The sequence below is a fragment of the Pan paniscus genome, chromosome 10 (assembly GCF_029289425.2).
Source record: "Pan paniscus chromosome 10, NHGRI_mPanPan1-v2.0_pri, whole genome shotgun sequence".
Taxonomy (NCBI): domain Eukaryota; kingdom Metazoa; phylum Chordata; class Mammalia; order Primates; family Hominidae; genus Pan; species Pan paniscus.
The window spans coordinates 120556701-120573749 of NC_073259.2; the positions used below are offsets into that span (position 1 = coordinate 120556701).

Sequence of the window (17049 nt, forward strand, 5' to 3'; positions counted from 1 at the left end):
TTGCCCAGGCTGGAGTGCAGTGGCTCTTTACAGGCACTGTTGTAGTGCACTGCAGCCTTGAACTCCTGGGCTCAAGTGATCCTCCTGAGAGGCTGGAATTACAGGCACACGCCACTGTGTCCAACAGATTGCCCATTTGTGATCTGTGTAAATATCTCTCACTTCCTGCAGTATCTCTGCTCAAGAATGTAAAGAGATGGATAATATTTTTAGATTTGTTGAAATAAAGTTCAGTTCTGCTCAAATGAGAATGACACTAACTAAATGAAAAGGCCGGTTATAATTCTGTAATTTTGTGCCTGCAATGTGTGTGTTATTGTACACTTGAATCGGCCCTGTGCATTGTGGCGAGGTGCATATTGCATGGTTGTATTGAAAAGGTGTTTGGGCCGGGCATGGTGGCTCACACCTGTAATCCCAGCAATTTGGGAGGCTGAGGCAGCTGGATTACCTGAGGTTAGGAGTTCAAGACCAGCCTGGCCAACATGGTGAAACCCCGTCTCTACTAAAAAATACAAAAAATTAGCTGGGTGTGGTGGTGGGTGCCTGTAATACCAGCTACTAGGGAGGCTAAGGCAGGGAGAATTGCTTAAACCTGGGAGGCAGAGGTTGCAGTGAGCTGAGATTGTGCCACTGCACTCCAGCCTGAGTGTATCACAAAAAAAAAAAAAAAGGTTTTTGCCCTCTCTCTGTGCCTGCTGCTCCCTGTTGAGTCCTATAGGCCTGAGCTGCCAGGGGGTACTGTGGGCTGAGACTGGACATTGCAACCGACTGCAAGGCACCGTGGGACCCAGGTTGTGGATGGACTGTCTCTCGGGCTTTCTTCTTTCCATTCATCTTCCTCCTCTAACTCCCCTCTGTATCCAGTATCCTTGCTCTCCATACACCTGCTTCATTCTTTTTCCTTCAGTAGATTTTTCTGCTTCTTGACTTACAAACCCTACTTCTAGCCCCTTTCAGATATTGAAACTAGCAACTTTCAGGCCTTGTACCAAAGTCTCAGAGATTCTCATTGACTCGGATGCCATCCATCTCTAGTCCAAAGAACAATGTCAAGGACATGAACATGTGGAACAAAAGTGTCTGCTGTGGACACCTTTGGGGAGAAATAGTTTTCAGTGATGAGGGTTGTAGTGAGTTGGGCAGATATCCCAAAAATATCTGCCAAAAACTATAGACACTTCTGGTTGCAGTGACTTATTCCTTCCTTCATTCAGCAAATATTGATTGAACACCGACTGTATGTCTGGTTCTATTCTAGGTTTTGGGGATGGAGCAGTGAACAAATCAGTCTTTATCTTTATGGAGTGTACAGTCAAGTGGGAGAGACAGGCAGTAAACAAAGAAACAGTTCAATATTCAATCTGTGAGATGGTGATAAGTGCTACAGAGAAAACAAACTAGTGTAAGATAAAAAGGGTGTTTTGATAGGCCTTTACTATTTAGGTCTCTTTGATAAGGTGGCATTTGAACAAAGCTCTGAAGGAAATAATGGAGCCAACCATGCATATAACCTCAGGGAGAACATTCTAGGTAGAGGGAACAGCAAGTGCAAAGGCCCTGAAGTGGGGGTTTGTTTACCTTGTTGCACAATCTGCACACAGGCCAGTACAATTAGAATGGATGGGAAATGTAAAAGAGAGAAGTTGAAAAGGCCAGGTGCAGTGGCTCATGCCTACAATCCCAGCATTTTGGGAGGCTGAAGTGGGAGGAATTTGAGATCAGCCTGGGCAACAGAGCCAGACCTCGGGCTAATTTTTGTATTTTTAGTAGAGACGGGGTTTCACCATATTGGCCAGGCTGATCTCAAACTCCTGACCTCAGGTGATCCTCCCGCCTCAGCCTCCCAAAGTGCTAGGATTACAGGTGTGAGCCATGGCCCCCAGCCGTATCTTTGTCTTAAAAAGTAATCTCTGTGCTTGGTAGGCCAAGAATTTAAAATATAAAAAATTTAAGAAAGAAAAAAAATAAGTAAAGTAACTATACAGGTTGGTCTGGCCGTAATGGTGAGTGTCATTATTTTTCTTCCCTAGGTATTTTGGCTCTGTTGCTCAGAGCAGTGCAGGCGAAATGGTCATTAGGGCGTCGTCATGGTGCCTGGGGATGCCTGGCTCAGCCAGTTTATTTTCTGTCTGCCTCTCTCCTTGGTCCTTTTCCTCCACTTTCATTCATGAAATTCTAGTCAAGAGCTAGGTCCAGTGGTTTTCAATCCAAGGGCTTTGGAAGCCTCTGGGGTCTATTTTGGTCATTGCAGTCACTGGGCTGCTGCTCCTGGCATTTAGGTTGGCAGGGGTCTGGACTGGGAAGCAGGAATGTTCAGTGGCCATAAATGTAAAGGTTGGTCTTACATTTACATAAGGGAGACAATGAAAACTTAACTCCTCCACAGTAGTGGAGTAGTGCCGTTGGGTACTCACAGTCAGTAGTGCCGTTGGGTACTCACATGTACAACATGGATCAGGACATTGACTTTCTGTGGATACCTTTTAATAGTTTATTAGATGTGTTAGGCCGTTTTGCACTGCTCTAAAGGAATATCTGAGTCTAGGTAATTTATAAAGACAAGAGGTTTAATTGGCTCATGGTTCTGAAGGCTGTACAAGCATGGCTCCAGCATCTGCTTCTGGTGAGGGCCTCAGGAAGCTTCCGGTCATAGTGGAAGGCAAAAGGAGGGCAGACGATCACATGGCTGGAGTGGTGGCAAGGGTGGGGTGGGAGCCACGCTCTTTTTTTAATTTTATTTTAATTTGAGACAGTGTCTCACTCTTTTGCCCAGCCTGGAGTGCAGTGGCGTGATCTCAGCTCACTGCAGCCTCTGCCTCCCAGGTTCAAGCAATTCTCCTGCCTCAGCCTCCTGAGTAGTTGGGACTACAGGCGCGCATCACAATGCCCAGCTGATTTTTGTATTTTTAGCAGAGACGGGGTTTCACCATGTTGGCCAGGCTGGTCTCGGACTCCTGATCTCAAGTAATCCGCCCGCCTCGGCCTCCCAAAGTGCTGGGATTACAGGCATGAGCCACTGCGCATGGCCACCACACTGTTTTAAACAACCAGATGGCACGTGAACTTAGAGCGAGAACTCACTGTGAGGATGGCACCAAAACATTCATGAAGGATCCACCACCTTCCTTTAGGCCCCACCTCCAACACTGGAGGTCATATTTCAACTTGAGATTGGAGGGGACAGACATCCAAACCATATCATTAAATTTAATAGTTTTATGCAGTTTTTTTGGCTCTAGATCTGTTTAGACTCCTGCAGTCAGGTGTCTGTAACTAGCCTCTGGTCCTTTTTGAGAGTTCACAGTTTGGTGCAAACCCTTTGGATGTATTATTTGGGAAAATGGGATATCTGGCAGCCTGTGTCCCTGCTTTACATTATCCTTTTTGCTGCCTGCCCCAAGCCTCCTCTTTAGCATCCCTGCCAAGTCCAGTGGAGAAGGATGGAGATGCGGTGACATTCAGCTTGACAGGTCATTAGCAGCTTTTGTGCCCTAGGGACTGCTGGTGGGAGGGAGGTTGTGGAAGATAAACCCTGACAGGAATGTATTCTCCTCGAGGGCAGGGTTTATTTGATACTTTTCTGGAGCTTAGAACCATAAGCCTGGTGCTGGGGAGGAAGCGCCCTTAGCATTTGGTAGCCTCTGTGGGCAGAGCATGGAAAGTCACAACTTCTGAATTGTTTGTATTTTCAGTCTCACTCTAGATGGATGGCATCTTCTGCTATGGAAAATGAAATATGTTTAGGCAACTTGAGTCCCAGGTGCAGATGAGGCTGGGCTAATTGGTGCACTAGGGAAGGAGCCGGGGGAGAGATGTGCTGTTAGCTATTATCAATCTGTGACAGCTGTCAGCTGCTGGCAGTTAGCACCCACCTGAGCCTGGGATGCAGGGGTGCCTCTCCTGTCCTCTGTGGAAGCCTCTGGACCTAGCAGCCATCTTGACTGTGCACTATTCAAGCCCCAAGTCCGCCTGGAAGAGGTGATTGAGAACTTACTGCAGGATAAGGAAAGCACAGGACAGGTGCAGTGGCTCACGCCTGTAATCTCAGTGCTTTGGGAGGCTGAGGCCAGAGGAGGGCTGGAGTCCTTGAGTGTGAGACCAGCCTGGGCAACATAGTGAGACCCTGTCTTTACAAAAAGGAAAAGAATTAGCCAGATGTGGTGGTGTGTGCCTGTAGTCCCAGCTACTCAAGAGGCTGAGGTGCGAGGATCACTTGAGCCCAGGAGTTTGAGGTTACAGTGAGCTATGATCACACCACTGCATTCCAGCCTGGGTGAGAGAGCATGACTCTGTCCCAACAACAAAAAAAAAGATTAAGGGGAGCCTCTGGCAGACCTGATGATGGGTGGCCCAGCCAAAATGAGTATTGATGAGGATTTCCCTGGTCTGGAACTCTGAATTTAGTCTGGCAAAGTATTCCCTTTGTGTTGTGAGATGATTCTTGGTGTTACCCCATCACGGTAGGTAAGATGAATTAGCAAATGAGAAAGGCTTTCTCTTTTTCGTCCTTATCTAGTCCGTAGATGAAGCCTGAAGAAGGTCTCCATATGGTAGTAGTAAGTGTTTAACATCTACCTCTAACACTTGCCTGTGTCTTTTTTTTTTTTGCAAAGCCTCAGGAATGCCCCAGTATCTAGGTAGAATTTGATAATATTTCATTTTTGTTATATTCCCTTTTCTGTTTACCTTCTATATACAGCAAAATGAAAAAATTTTTAAAATTTGTGCAAGTAAGGGCAATTTCTTTTTTCTTTTTTCTTTTTTTTGAGACAGGGTCTTGCTCTGGCACCCAGGCTGGAGTGCAGTGACACAATCTCGGCTCACTGCAACCTCTGCTTCCTGGGTTTAAGCGATTCTCCTGCCTCAGGCTTCCAAGTAGCTGGGATTACAGGTGCCTGCCACCACTCCCAGCTAATTTTCATATTTTTAGTAGAGACCAGGTTTTGCTATGTTGACTGGGCTGGTCTTGAACTCCTGACCTCAGGTGATCCATCTGCCTTGGCCTCCCAAAGTGCTGGGATTATAGGCTTGAGCCACTGGGCCTGGCTGAGGCAGTTTCTTTTTGAAATATATTTTGTGAAGGAGAAAAAGAGGAGTTCAGTTTAAAGAAACAAATGACATAAGAGGTGGTATGCAGAGATGCCAAAGCATCTTGAAGGTGCTTTTTTTTTTGGAAACAGAGTCTTGCTTCATTGCCCAGGCTGGTCTGCAGTGGTGCAATCATGGTTCCCTGCAGCCTTGACCTTCTGGGCTCAAGTAATCCTCCCACCTCAGCCTCTCGAGTAGCTGGGACTACAGATGCATGCCACTATGTCTGGCTAATCTTTAAATTTTTTGTAGAAGCCAGCTCTCACCATATTGCCCAGGCTGGTCTTGACCTCCTGTCCTCGAGCAAAAATACTGATTTTGATTAAGTCTGGGGTAGGACCTGGGGCTGGGATTCTAACCAGCTCCCAGGTGGTGCTAATGCTGCTGGTCTACAGACCACACGTGGAGTAGCCAGTGTAGAGTTCATGTAGCAATAGTGATGTCATAGAAATAGCCAGTATCTGTATACTTGCTTTGTTGTATGTCACGCACTGTATAGTGATGTACACGCATCTCATTTGACCCTCACCCCGCCCCTTTGGGGGTAGAAAGGATTGCGCTCATTTCACACTCAAGGAAACTGAGGCACAGACAGGCAAAGTAGCTTGGCGAAACAGAAAGGAACTTAGAGGCAGGCCCTGATTAGCTCAGAGACTAGAAGGCCTTGTGCATCATCCTGAACAGCTTGGACTTGATCTTGAAGGTGGAGGGAGAAATTGAAGGGTAATTAAACAGGAACTGTAGGAAATTCACCTTGCATAGTGATTGCTTTGGCCACGTGTGTCCTGCCACCCCCCCACCTCAGTGAAGTGTCATGCGAAGTTGGGTTCGTAAATGAAGGCCTGAATGCTTTCCTGACAAGTTTGTTTTAAATCAAGCTGCTAATTAGTCCCAGTCCCCCTCCCCCGGTATGTATTTTTTTGTTGATGTCGTTTCACTTCATTTAGTTGAAGTGATTGATTCAGTTCAGTGTTTGAACTTCTTTTTGAACCTCACCTTAATAACCTGTCTAAACATCAAGGTTAAACCTTCTTGCTAACACAGCAGTATTGCTTGGTAAGACTGGCTCACAGTCCAAGGAAATGCTTGCCCAGAGAGGGCAAACTGCCTTAACTCCTTAACCTGAGCTCATTAAAAAAAATTCAAATGACTGATTCCTTGTCACAGTTCTATCTACATTGTTTTTATTTTTGTCCAGGTTTCAGCTAGTTAAATGCTTTTGTGATGAGCTTATGTCCAGGCTGAAGGTTGCATTTTGAAACTGAGCATCAAATACCAATTTAAAGTCCAGACCTTTACACTTGTGAAAATCAGATAAATGAAATGGAAATAAAACAGGGCTGCTGTGTTGTGAAATATGACTGTGTTTTTCCTTGTAGGACTCTTTGAGGGTAGCCATTTTGGCATTTTATATATAAATTTTCTTTTCTTAGCCTACCTTTTACTTTCTTGATTTGCCTATTTGTGATTTCCCATTAAACACTAGGTTTTTTGTAAACCAATTATCCCTTGAAATTGACTTTTTTATTTTTTTTTGAGACAGGATCTTGTTTTGCCACACAGGCTGGAGTGCCGTGGCTCCATCATATGATAAACAGAAAGAGAGAGAGACCCTGTCTTATTTAAAACAAAAAAAGAAGAAGAAAAAAAGAATATAGATCACAGCTGTTATTTGTATATGCTACGCCAATCCTTGTTGGGTTTCATTCTTTATAATTGTTATTTTTAAAGATTTTTCTTATGAATATTCTATTGTTTCATTGTAGAAAATTTAAGGGAGAACACAGTGGGAAAAAAAACAAGAAAAGGACTTCATAATCCTGCTACCCTGGGAGAAAAAAAAAAAAAATCACCATTACCTATTTGGTTCTTCTCCCACTTTTTTTTTTTTTTTTTTCGAGATGGAGTCTCCCTTTGTTACCCAGGCGGGAGGGCAGGGACGTGATCTTGGCTCTCTGCAACCTCTGCCTCCTGGGTTCAAGTGATTCTCGTGCCTCAGCCTCCCGAGTACCTGGGATTACAGGGGTGCGCCATCACGCCTGGCTAATTTTTGTATTTTTAGTAGAGACGGGGTTTTGTCATGTTGGCCAGGCTGGTCTGTTTTGTCATGTTGGCCAGGCTGGTTTGTTGGCCATGTCTGGTTTTTTGTCATATTGGCCAGTCTGTTTGTCATGTCAGGCTGACATGTTTTGTCATGTTGGCCAGGCTGGTCTTTAACTCCTGACTTCAGGTAATCCTGAAGTGCTAGGATTATAGGCGTGAGCCATTGCACCTGGCCTTCTGCCTTTTTTTTTAAAGAAAAAAAATTAAAACTTTTTTTCTTTTTAAGATAGCGTCTCATTTTGTTGCCCAGGCTGGTCTTGAACTCCTGGGCTCAAGTGATCCTCCAGCCTCAGCCTCCAGAGTAGCTGGGACTACAGATGCACATCATGGTGTCCTTATGCCATTTCTTTTGTACGTAGGTGAATGCAAGTGTATGATTACATCATATGCTATTTTGGAGGTTTGACTTTCTTTTCACTTTCATCATCTTTCCAAGGTGTTATTTTCCTAGTACATCTTTTTAAATGGACATAGAACATTCTTTTGTATGAACAAACAATAGTTTTATTTAGGCGGTCCTTTCCTGTTAGACATTTATATTATTTTCAGCATTTCTTCACTGTTGTTGCAGCATTCAGATGAACCTTCTTTTTTTTTTTTTTTGAGACGGAGTCTCGCTCTTTCGCCCAGGCTGGAGTGCAGTGGCACAATCTCTGCTCAAGTGATTCCTGCATCACCCTCCCACGTAGCTGGGATTATAGGTGCCCATGTCTGGCTAATTTTTGTGTTTTTGGTAGAGCTGTGGTTTTACCATGTTGGCCAGGCTGGTTTCGAACTCCTGCCCTGAAGTGATCTGCCCACCTCAGCCTCCCAAAGTGTGGGGATTACAGGTGTAAGCCATCACGCCTGACCCAGATGAACATTCTTGTAGCTATCGCACACAATTCTGAACATTTCCTAGGATGAATTCCTTAAAGAAGTAATGCTGATCCAGGCTTTTTTCTTTTTCTGTGGCTCTTTGACACGTAATAATATTGACTTTTCTTTCTTTCCAGACACTACAACAACAGGAGTGCAAACTTCTCTACAGCCGAAAAGAGGGTCAAAGGCAAGAAAACAAAAACAAAAATAGATATAAAAACATCCTGCCCTGTAAGTATCAATATTCCGCTCAGTAATAGTCACTCTTGGAGATTTTGATTCCTAGCACCTCTGTACCTTTCCTCAGGGTCGTGTGCTCTTGTTAGCACATCAGAGGCCTTAGCTTCTTTAATTGCAAGCAGTTTCCAAAATAATCAACCATGGTGGGTGTTGATGACTTCATTCACTGAGCTCCCGTGATGCTGATTACTGAGTAAAGTTGCCACTAGGTGGCTTTGTCTGTGGTTGGTTCCTTCTGTTAATTAATTTTCTGTCTGCCCAAGATAGATCATCTCAAGGCTTGGGATCTCTCAGTGTCAGGGACCTTAGGGTGCCAGATTTGTGTCTTGACTCCTCCTCACTGGGCCTGTGAGTCCTGGGTAAGGCCTGCCTCCTTTCTGGGACTCAGTTCCCTTAAGTGGGAAACAGACAAACACCTCCTGAGGGCTCCTAGAACTGTTCTGCTTGCTGATCCCCTGAGCTCAAGTTACTGGAGAAAGGGTATATACCTAAACTGCTCAGAAGAAGACTTTGTGGGCCGGGCGCAGTGGCTCACACCTGTAATCCCAGCACTTTCGGAGGCCGAGGCGAGCGGATCACCTCTGATCAGAAGTTCAAGACCAGCCTGGCCAACATGGTGAAACCCCGTCTCTACTAAAAATACAAAAATTAGCCATGTGTGGTGGTGTGCGCCTGTAGTCCCAGCTACTCGGGAGGCTGAGGCGGGAAATTGGTTGAACCCAGGAGATGGAGGTTGCAGTGAGCCGAGATGTGCCATTGCACTCCAGCCTGGGTGACAAGAGCAAAACTCCGTCTCAAAAAAAAAAAAAGGAAGACTTTGTGAATATTCGCAAAGCTGTAAAGCTGTACCTTTCAATTTTTTTTTGAGACACAGTCTCACTCTGTTGCTCAGGGTGCAGTCACAGCTCACTGCAGCCTCAACCTCCTGGGCTCAAGCGATTCTCCCACCTCAGCCTCCTGATTAGCTGGGACAATAGGCAGGCACCAGTACACCTGGTTGATTTTACAGTTTTTCTGTAGGCCGGCGCAGTGGCTTACGCCTGTAATCCCAGCACTCTGGGAGGCCGAGGTGGGCGGATCACCTGAGGTTAGGAGTTCGAGAGTAGCCTGGCCAACATGGTGAAACCCCATCTCTATTAAAAATTACAAAAATTAGCTGGGTGTGGTGGTGGATGCCTGTAATCCCAGCTACTTGGGAGGCTGAGGCTGAGGCAGGAGAATCACTTGAACCTGGGAGGCGGAGGTTGCAATGAGCCGGAGGTGCAGTGTGCACCACTGCACTCCAGGCTGGGCGACAGAGCGAGACTCTGTCTCAAAACAAAAAACGATTTAAAAAAATAATAAAATTTTTTCTAGAGCGGGGTCTCCCTATGTTGCCCAGGCTGGTCTTGAACTCCTGGGCTCAAGTAGTCCTCCTGCCTCAGCCTCCCAAACTGTTGGGATTACCAGTGCAAGCCATTGTGCCTGGCTGTACCTTCTGTAACACCCAAATGCCACCTGGCAAAGCCCAAGTTGAATCATGAGGAAAAAAGGCCTGGAAGGATGTAGACCTTCCTTTTTTCTACTTATTTATTTATTTATTTTTGAGATAGGGTCTTACTCTGTTGCCCAGGCTGGAGTGCAGTGGCATGATCATGGGTCACTGCAGCCTCAACCTCCCGGGCTCAGGTGGTCCTTCCCACCCCAGCCTGCAATGTAGCTGGGACTACAGGCACGTGCTACCATGCCCAGCTAATTTTTGTATTTTTTGTAATTTTTTTTTTGTAGAGACAGGGTTTCGTCATGTTGCCCAGGCTGGTCTCAAATTCCTGGGCTCAAACGATCTGCCTGCATCGGCCTCCCAAAGTGTTGGGATTATAGGTGTGAGCCACTGTGTCTGGCTATATCTTCTGTAACACCCAAATGCTACCAGGCAAAGCCCAAGTTGAACCAGGAGGGAAAAAGGCCTGGCAGGATGTAGGCCTTGCATGAGGATCTCAGAAACTGCACTAAACCAGTCACAGTTCCTCTCTCCTGAGGTCTAACTCTATGCTGAACTCTTTGCATTTTTATCTCACTTAATCCATATCACATGCACAGGAAGGAAGCATTCTTAGTATCCTGGTTTCCTAGACCATTTTAGCAAGGTTATAAGTGAAGGGGAGTGGGTGGGAGAACTGGCACTGGAGCCCCCAAAGTCACTGTTCTTAGCACCACTCTAATGCATGGGGTTCTCCATTGATGTGCTATGCAAGGCAGTGCACCGAGGAGAAAGGAAGGAACATTTACAACTTCTCTTTATTTATATCCTGTCCCTAAAAAAAAAAGAAAAAGAAAAATTTGTCTGAGGCCTAGATTGATTGCAGGGAGTGCATAATGTTTTATTGATTGATTGATTGATTGTATATAGAGATGGGGGTCTCACTATATTGCCCAGGCTGATCTCGAACTCCTAGGCTCAAGCAATCCTCCTGCTTTGGCTTCCCAAAGTGCTGGGATTACAGGCATGAGCGACTGCACCTGGCTATGCATACTATATTTATCCAACTTACAAATAAGGCTTGCTTGCCTATAGTGCATATGTGTATACATTTCAGCATAGAAAAACTGTGTGATTGGGGGTTGTGATCAAATTTGGAGAGCATTGCCCTCATGTCTCATCAGGTCAGAGTCATTTTGTCAAATCTTGTAAACCATCCTTTGTGTGTGTCTATGCATGAAACATAGTCTTTCTCTTTCTGCATGCATATGTACATATACATGGTATATATGTATATCATATCTACATGGATATGGTAATGTATATATGTGAGGATGGGGGAAAGTGGAGACATTTGTAATACTGAGAAAAGGCAGTGAGGAATTTGCAGAGAAGGAGTTTGAGCTGTAGCATGGTACTAGTGACCTTGAGGAAGCCTTATCCTTTTTTTTTGGAATTTATTTTTTCAATTTTTAGAAATAGACAAGAGTTTCACTGTGTTGCCCAAGCTGGTCTTGACCTCCTGGGCCCAAACTATCCTCCTGCCTTGGCTTCCCAAAGTGCCAGGATTACAGGTGTGGACCACCATGCCTGGCCACCTTGTCCTTTCTATGTCTAAGTTGTGACATCTGCTCAGGGGTCAGGTGGTATTAAATGGTATAAAATGTATGGGAAAGTGAAGGGATCAATGGTATGCAGTATCTAAATAGAATATCGCTTTTTCCTCCCTTAAAGGTCTCATTCAGATGTTTCCTCTGATGAACATCTCATTTCCTTAAAGATGAGGAGTCTGAAGCAAAAAAGACATTATTCTTTTAAGACACATGGCTGTCTTACTAATTCCCATTGCAAAATATGTTGTTTAGGTAGAGCACTCAGATTTTTATACGAATAATGGACTTTTGTACAGAATTTGGACAGTTGGTACTATCAGAGCCTTGTGATATTCCACTGCATTATGCTTCACTAAAAAATACCTGGCTGGGTGCGGTGGCTCACAACTGTAATCCCAGCACTTTGGGAGGCTGAGGTGGGCAGATCACCTGAGGTCAGGAGTTCAAGATCAGCCTGGCTAACATGGCAAAACCCCATCTCTACTAAAAATACAAAAATTAGCCAGATGTGGTGGCACGCTCCTGTAATCCCAGTTACTCAGGAGGCTGAGGTATGAGAATTGCTTGAGCCCAGGAGGCAGAGGTGGCAGAGAGCCGAGATAGTGCTATTGCACTCCAACCTGGGTGACAGAGGAAAACCCTGTCTCAAAAAATAAATTTAAAACAACAACAACAACAACAAAAACCCCTCTTTATTATGGAAATTTTCAAATATATTCAAGAGCATAAAGAACCCACATGTACACATCACCCAGCTTCAACAATTATCAACTCATGCCCAGTCTTGGTTTCATCTATACTCTGATCCACATCTCCTCTCTCCTTGAATTATTTTGAAGCCCATCTCAGACATCATGTCATATATGTATACTTCAATCTTCTTTTTTTCTAAAACTCCCCCTCCCCTTTTCTTTTTTCTTGAGACCGAGTCTCACTCTGTCGTCCAGGCTGGAGTGCAGTGGTGTGATCTTGGCTCACTGCAATGTCTGCCTCTCGGGTTCAAGCGATTTTTGTACCTCAGCCTCCCTAGTAGCTAGGATTACAGATGTGGACCAACATGCCTGGCTAATTTTTGTATTTTTCATAGAGAGGGTTTCGTCATGTTGGCCAGGCTGGTCTTGAACTCCTAACCTCATATGATCCACCTGCCTTGGCCTCCCAAAGTGCTGAAATTATAGGCCACTGCGCCCAGCCCAAAATTTCTTGGTTTGAAATAATTTTGGAACTCATAAGAAGTTACACAAATAGTAGAATTTTCTTGTACCTTCTCTGAGCTTCCTATATACCCAATGATAACATCCTATATACCCATAGTATATGATCAAAACTAGGAAATTGTGAAGATGGCATTTTGAGACATCAGGCAGTGTTCACGTTACTGTTTTGCTTACCTGGGCTTTAATTTTTATGTGTTTTTTTTTTTTTTTTCAATCATTAAATGAACAAAACTTGGACTAGGCTGGGGAGTAACTGATTTGAACTGGTTTTTCCTGAAGCAGTCCAGGACTTATGTGACCGTGGTCTCTTTTTCTTCTAGTTGATCATACCAGGGTTGTCCTACACGATGGTGATCCCAATGAGCCTGTTTCAGATTACATCAATGCAAATATCATCATGGTAAGCTTTGCTTTTCACAGTGTTTTCTGACCATACATTTCTAGCCTATTTTTGTATTTTAAATCCTTCCTCATGTCCTGAAAGTAACTTTAAGTTGTTTGAAGGATTTTCTTCCTAAATTTCTAGCCTGAATTTGAAACCAAGTGCAACAATTCAAAGCCCAAAAAGAGTTACATTGCCACACAAGGCTGCCTGCAAAACACGGTGAATGACTTTTGGCGGATGGTGTTCCAAGAAAACTCCCGAGTGATTGTCATGACAACGAAAGAAGTGGAGAGAGGAAAGGTAAATCACAGAAACTTCTTTTCTGCTAAACTGTTTTTAAAGTATCAGACATGTCAGATTGGCCATGTTTAGGAATTGAATAAATGAATTAAGCTTACTGTAACTGATTCTCTGGAAAAAAGGGACTAGGAGAAATTTGATTATGTTATTCCTTGGTGTAGTTTTCTTTATGTTTCTTCTGCTTGGGATTTGTTGAGCTTCTTGGCTCCATGGATTTGTAGTTTTCCTTAAATTTGGATAATGTTCAGTCTTAGTTTCTTCAGATACATATCCTGGGCTGGGCATGGTGGCTCATGCCTGTAGTCCCAGCACTGTGGGGTGTTGAGGTGGGCGGATCACTTGAGGTCAGGAGTTTGAGACCAGCCTGGGCAATGTAGTAAGACCCCATCTCTTAAAAAAAAAAATGTACCCTGCACAACCTTGTCCTAGGACAGCAGTCATACGTGTATTAGACTACTTGAAGTTGTCTCATAGCCCACTGATACTTGGTTTATTTTATTCAGTTTTTTCTCCCCGTGTTTCATTTCGAATAGCTTCTTTTGCTATGTCTCCAAGTTAATCTTCTGCAATATGTCATCCGCTCTTAATCCTATCCAGAGTATTTTTCATCGCAGACATTGTATTTTTCATCTCTGGAAGTGTTAATGTCATCTATAGCTTTCCTTTTAACATGTGTAGCATTTTCCTTACCTTTTGAACGTATAGAGTATTTCTGTTGTTGTTTTTTGTTTTGTAGAGACAGGGTCTCGGTCTGTTGCCCAGGCCGGAGTGCAGTGGCATGATCTCAGCTCACTGCAGCCTCTGCCTCCCAGTTCAAATGATTCTCATGCCTCAGCCTCCCAAGTAGCTGGGACTACAGGTGCGTGCCACCACACCTGGCTAATTTTTGTATTTTTAGTAGAGATGGGGTTTTGCCATGTTGGCCAGGCTGGTTTTGGAACCCCTGAGCTTAGGTGATCCACCTGCCTTGACCTCCCAAAGTGTTGGGATTACAGGCGTGAGCCACCATGCCTGGCCATGTTGTCTGTTTTAATTAACTCTGCCTAACTGTCCTCCCAAATGGTTGCTGCAGTGCTCACTCCCACCAGCAGCACCTGCCTAGGACTCATTACTCCATACTCTTCAAGACACTTCAGATTAAAAAAATAAATTGTAACACCCCACACCTACAGAAGAGCGGACAGATCTTATTGAGTGACAGCCCTCTGTGTTATCTCAAAGTGAGCCCACCATGGTGGTTTTTTTTTTAAATATGGAAAAGTTCTGTGTTTTTGTTTGTGTTCTAGTGAAAGTTCTTTTTTAGATATCCTTTAATTGGTTTATATAAGATTTTATGTGGAATGTAGCAGTCATACCTATAAATTAAACCTAAGGCAGATGGAGAACTTTGGAGTTGAGCCTTCCTACTGTAATTTTCATATTGGATGTGAAGGGCAGTGTGATTTTCATAAGACTTTCATTGTTGTACTCCTAGTTGGTATACTTCTGAATACCTTTGAGGCCAGTTCTGGTCATCGTGAAACAAAGGTTTCCTTCAGCAAATGCCTGTGGTAACATTAGGTGTTCTTGAATTAATGGACCAATGAAAACATCTTTGTAGTTTCTGCTTCAGGCAAGGGTTTTTTGCCCTAAATGTGGATAGGAAGAATGAAGCCCTTCATCCTTGTTTTTGCCTGATTATAGCTATAGGAGGTTCACCTGTTCTCAGAAGACATGAGGATTGTGAAGAGAGGGGTCTTGTGTTGCTTCAGAGGAATCAGTATCAGTCCCTTTCAGAAGCTCTCCTGGATAGACAGGCATTAGGGCCAAATCACTCTACCCCACCCCTCACCACCATGTCCTACTCTCTGCTCCCTGTCTCATTCTTCCTCTTTACTTTGGTGGTGCCGAGAGGATGACATGATGGGCATTGATTCTCTCCACAGACCTTTCTGACATCCTACTCTCAGTATCCCCCCAGTGCACAGAAGACAAGCCAGACTGTGGACTGTGTTTGATTCCTGGGCTCTATTTTAAAAGACAGTGTATTAGTTCTCACATTTTAGAATTTGTTTGCCAAGGTTTCCACGGGAGTTTAGAAACTAGGGGGAGGGCTGATGTTTAAAGTTAGCTAAAACGTTCTTTTCAGGGTCATGATTTAATTTTATATTCTCTGGTGAGTTCCCTATAGTGACTGGGAGCAGTCCTCAGCCTTGATTGGCCAGTGACAGCATAGAGTACAATTAATATTAGGAGTGCTTATTTGGGGAAACTAAAATTTGCATCAAATCTGTCAGAGGTGTTTGGATCTACAAAATACCAGAGGGAAAGCTGAATTGAGAATCATAATAAATAAAAGACCACATCGTTCTTTTTTTTTTTTTTTTTTTTTTTGGGACTGTATCTTGCTCTGTCACTCAGGCTGCAGTGCAGTGGCACTATCTTGGATCACTGCAGTCTCCGCCTCCCAGATTCAAGCGATTTTCCTGCCTCAGCGCCTGAGTAGCTGGGATTACAGGCGTGTGCCACTACACCTGGCTAATTTTTGTAATTTTAGTAGAGACAGGGTTTCACCATGTTGGCCAGGCTGGTCTCAAACTCCTGGCCTCAAGTGATCCACCCGGCTTCCCAAAGTGCTGGGATTACAGGTGTGAGCCACTGCGCCCAACCAAGACCACATCCTTTTATTGAACGTTCCTCCTACCATGTTTTCTTTTTTCTTTCAATTAATCATTGACTCTCACTGTTGATGTCTGTAGCTGCTCTCTTATTTCCAGTTTTATAGCTGTAAATTTCTCTGTCTTCCTAAGATACAAGGTAAATTTCTCTTGCTGATATTGGTGGTTTTGGAAAGTGAGTGGTGTGGATGACTGCCCAGAAAACAACAGAACGCAAAAGCATTCTCTGCCCAGAACACATCACCAAATAGATACAAACTCATCTCTTACTGAGTGAAATAGCTTCCTTTTTGGCAGCAAGAATGATTTTCTTGGTGCCATATTTTTCAATCCGCCTGCTCTTGAAGCCAGCAGCTATTGCAGACTTGGCATTCCCAGGCACCCAGTTAAGGGAAAGTGACGTGTAGAGGAGGTATCAGATGGGTCTGGATATAGAAAAAGCAGCTGGTTCAAAACCCCATGGGCTGCCTTTCTGTGATAGAGTTATTCACACTTGGGTTAGATAAGGCACAGAGTCCTCCTACACTGGTGCGGAAATGAAACAGACAGTCTGGCTCGTTGGGCAGCCTAGCCTCCTCCAGAATCTGTGCTTGCCTTCCCTATGGAGTGACTGGTAGATCTTAGAATTCAGACCTCAGTGGTTGCTAGCCAGCACTCTCACATTGGTTGGTCCTTCTCTCTGCATCTTTGATTCTTTAGAGATAGATAAACCAAGCACCGACTCTCCTTTGACATGTGCTTGGAACAGACACCTGCACGAGCTGCCTTTCTCCTCCCACTTCTGCCTGGTCTTCCAAGCACCTGCTTTTCTTGTTTGAACTCTTCCTTTTTTTCTGAGACAGAACCTCTCTCTGTCACCCAGGCTGGAGTGCAGTGGCATGATCTCAGCTCACTGCAACCTCTGCCTCCCAGGTTCAAATAATTCTCCTGCCTCAGCCTCCCAAGTAGCTGGGATTACAGGTGCCTGCTATCACGCCTGGCTAATTTTTGTATTTTTAGTAGAGACACGGTTTCACCATTTGGCCAGGTTGGTCTCAAACCCCTGGTCTCAAGTGATCTGCCCGCCTCGGCCACCCGAACTGCTGGGATTACAGGCATGAGCCACTGCGCCCCACCTGATTCT

General features: G+C 44.4%; 1 protein-coding gene across 4 annotated transcripts in view; it reads left to right on the forward strand.

Annotated features, from left to right (window-relative positions):
• The window catches only part of PTPN11 (protein tyrosine phosphatase non-receptor type 11), a 91157-nt gene that overhangs the window by 45927 nt on the left and 28181 nt on the right, over positions 1–17049 (forward strand). For all 4 annotated transcript variants that reach the window (XM_034934559.3, XM_034934561.3, XM_034934560.3 and 1 more), the window contains exons 7-9: positions 8190–8286; positions 12905–12984; positions 13111–13269. In XM_034934559.3, coding sequence (XP_034790450.1) covers positions 8190–8286; positions 12905–12984; positions 13111–13269 — 336 coding nt within the window. The remainder of the gene's footprint in view (positions 1–8189; positions 8287–12904; positions 12985–13110; positions 13270–17049) is intronic.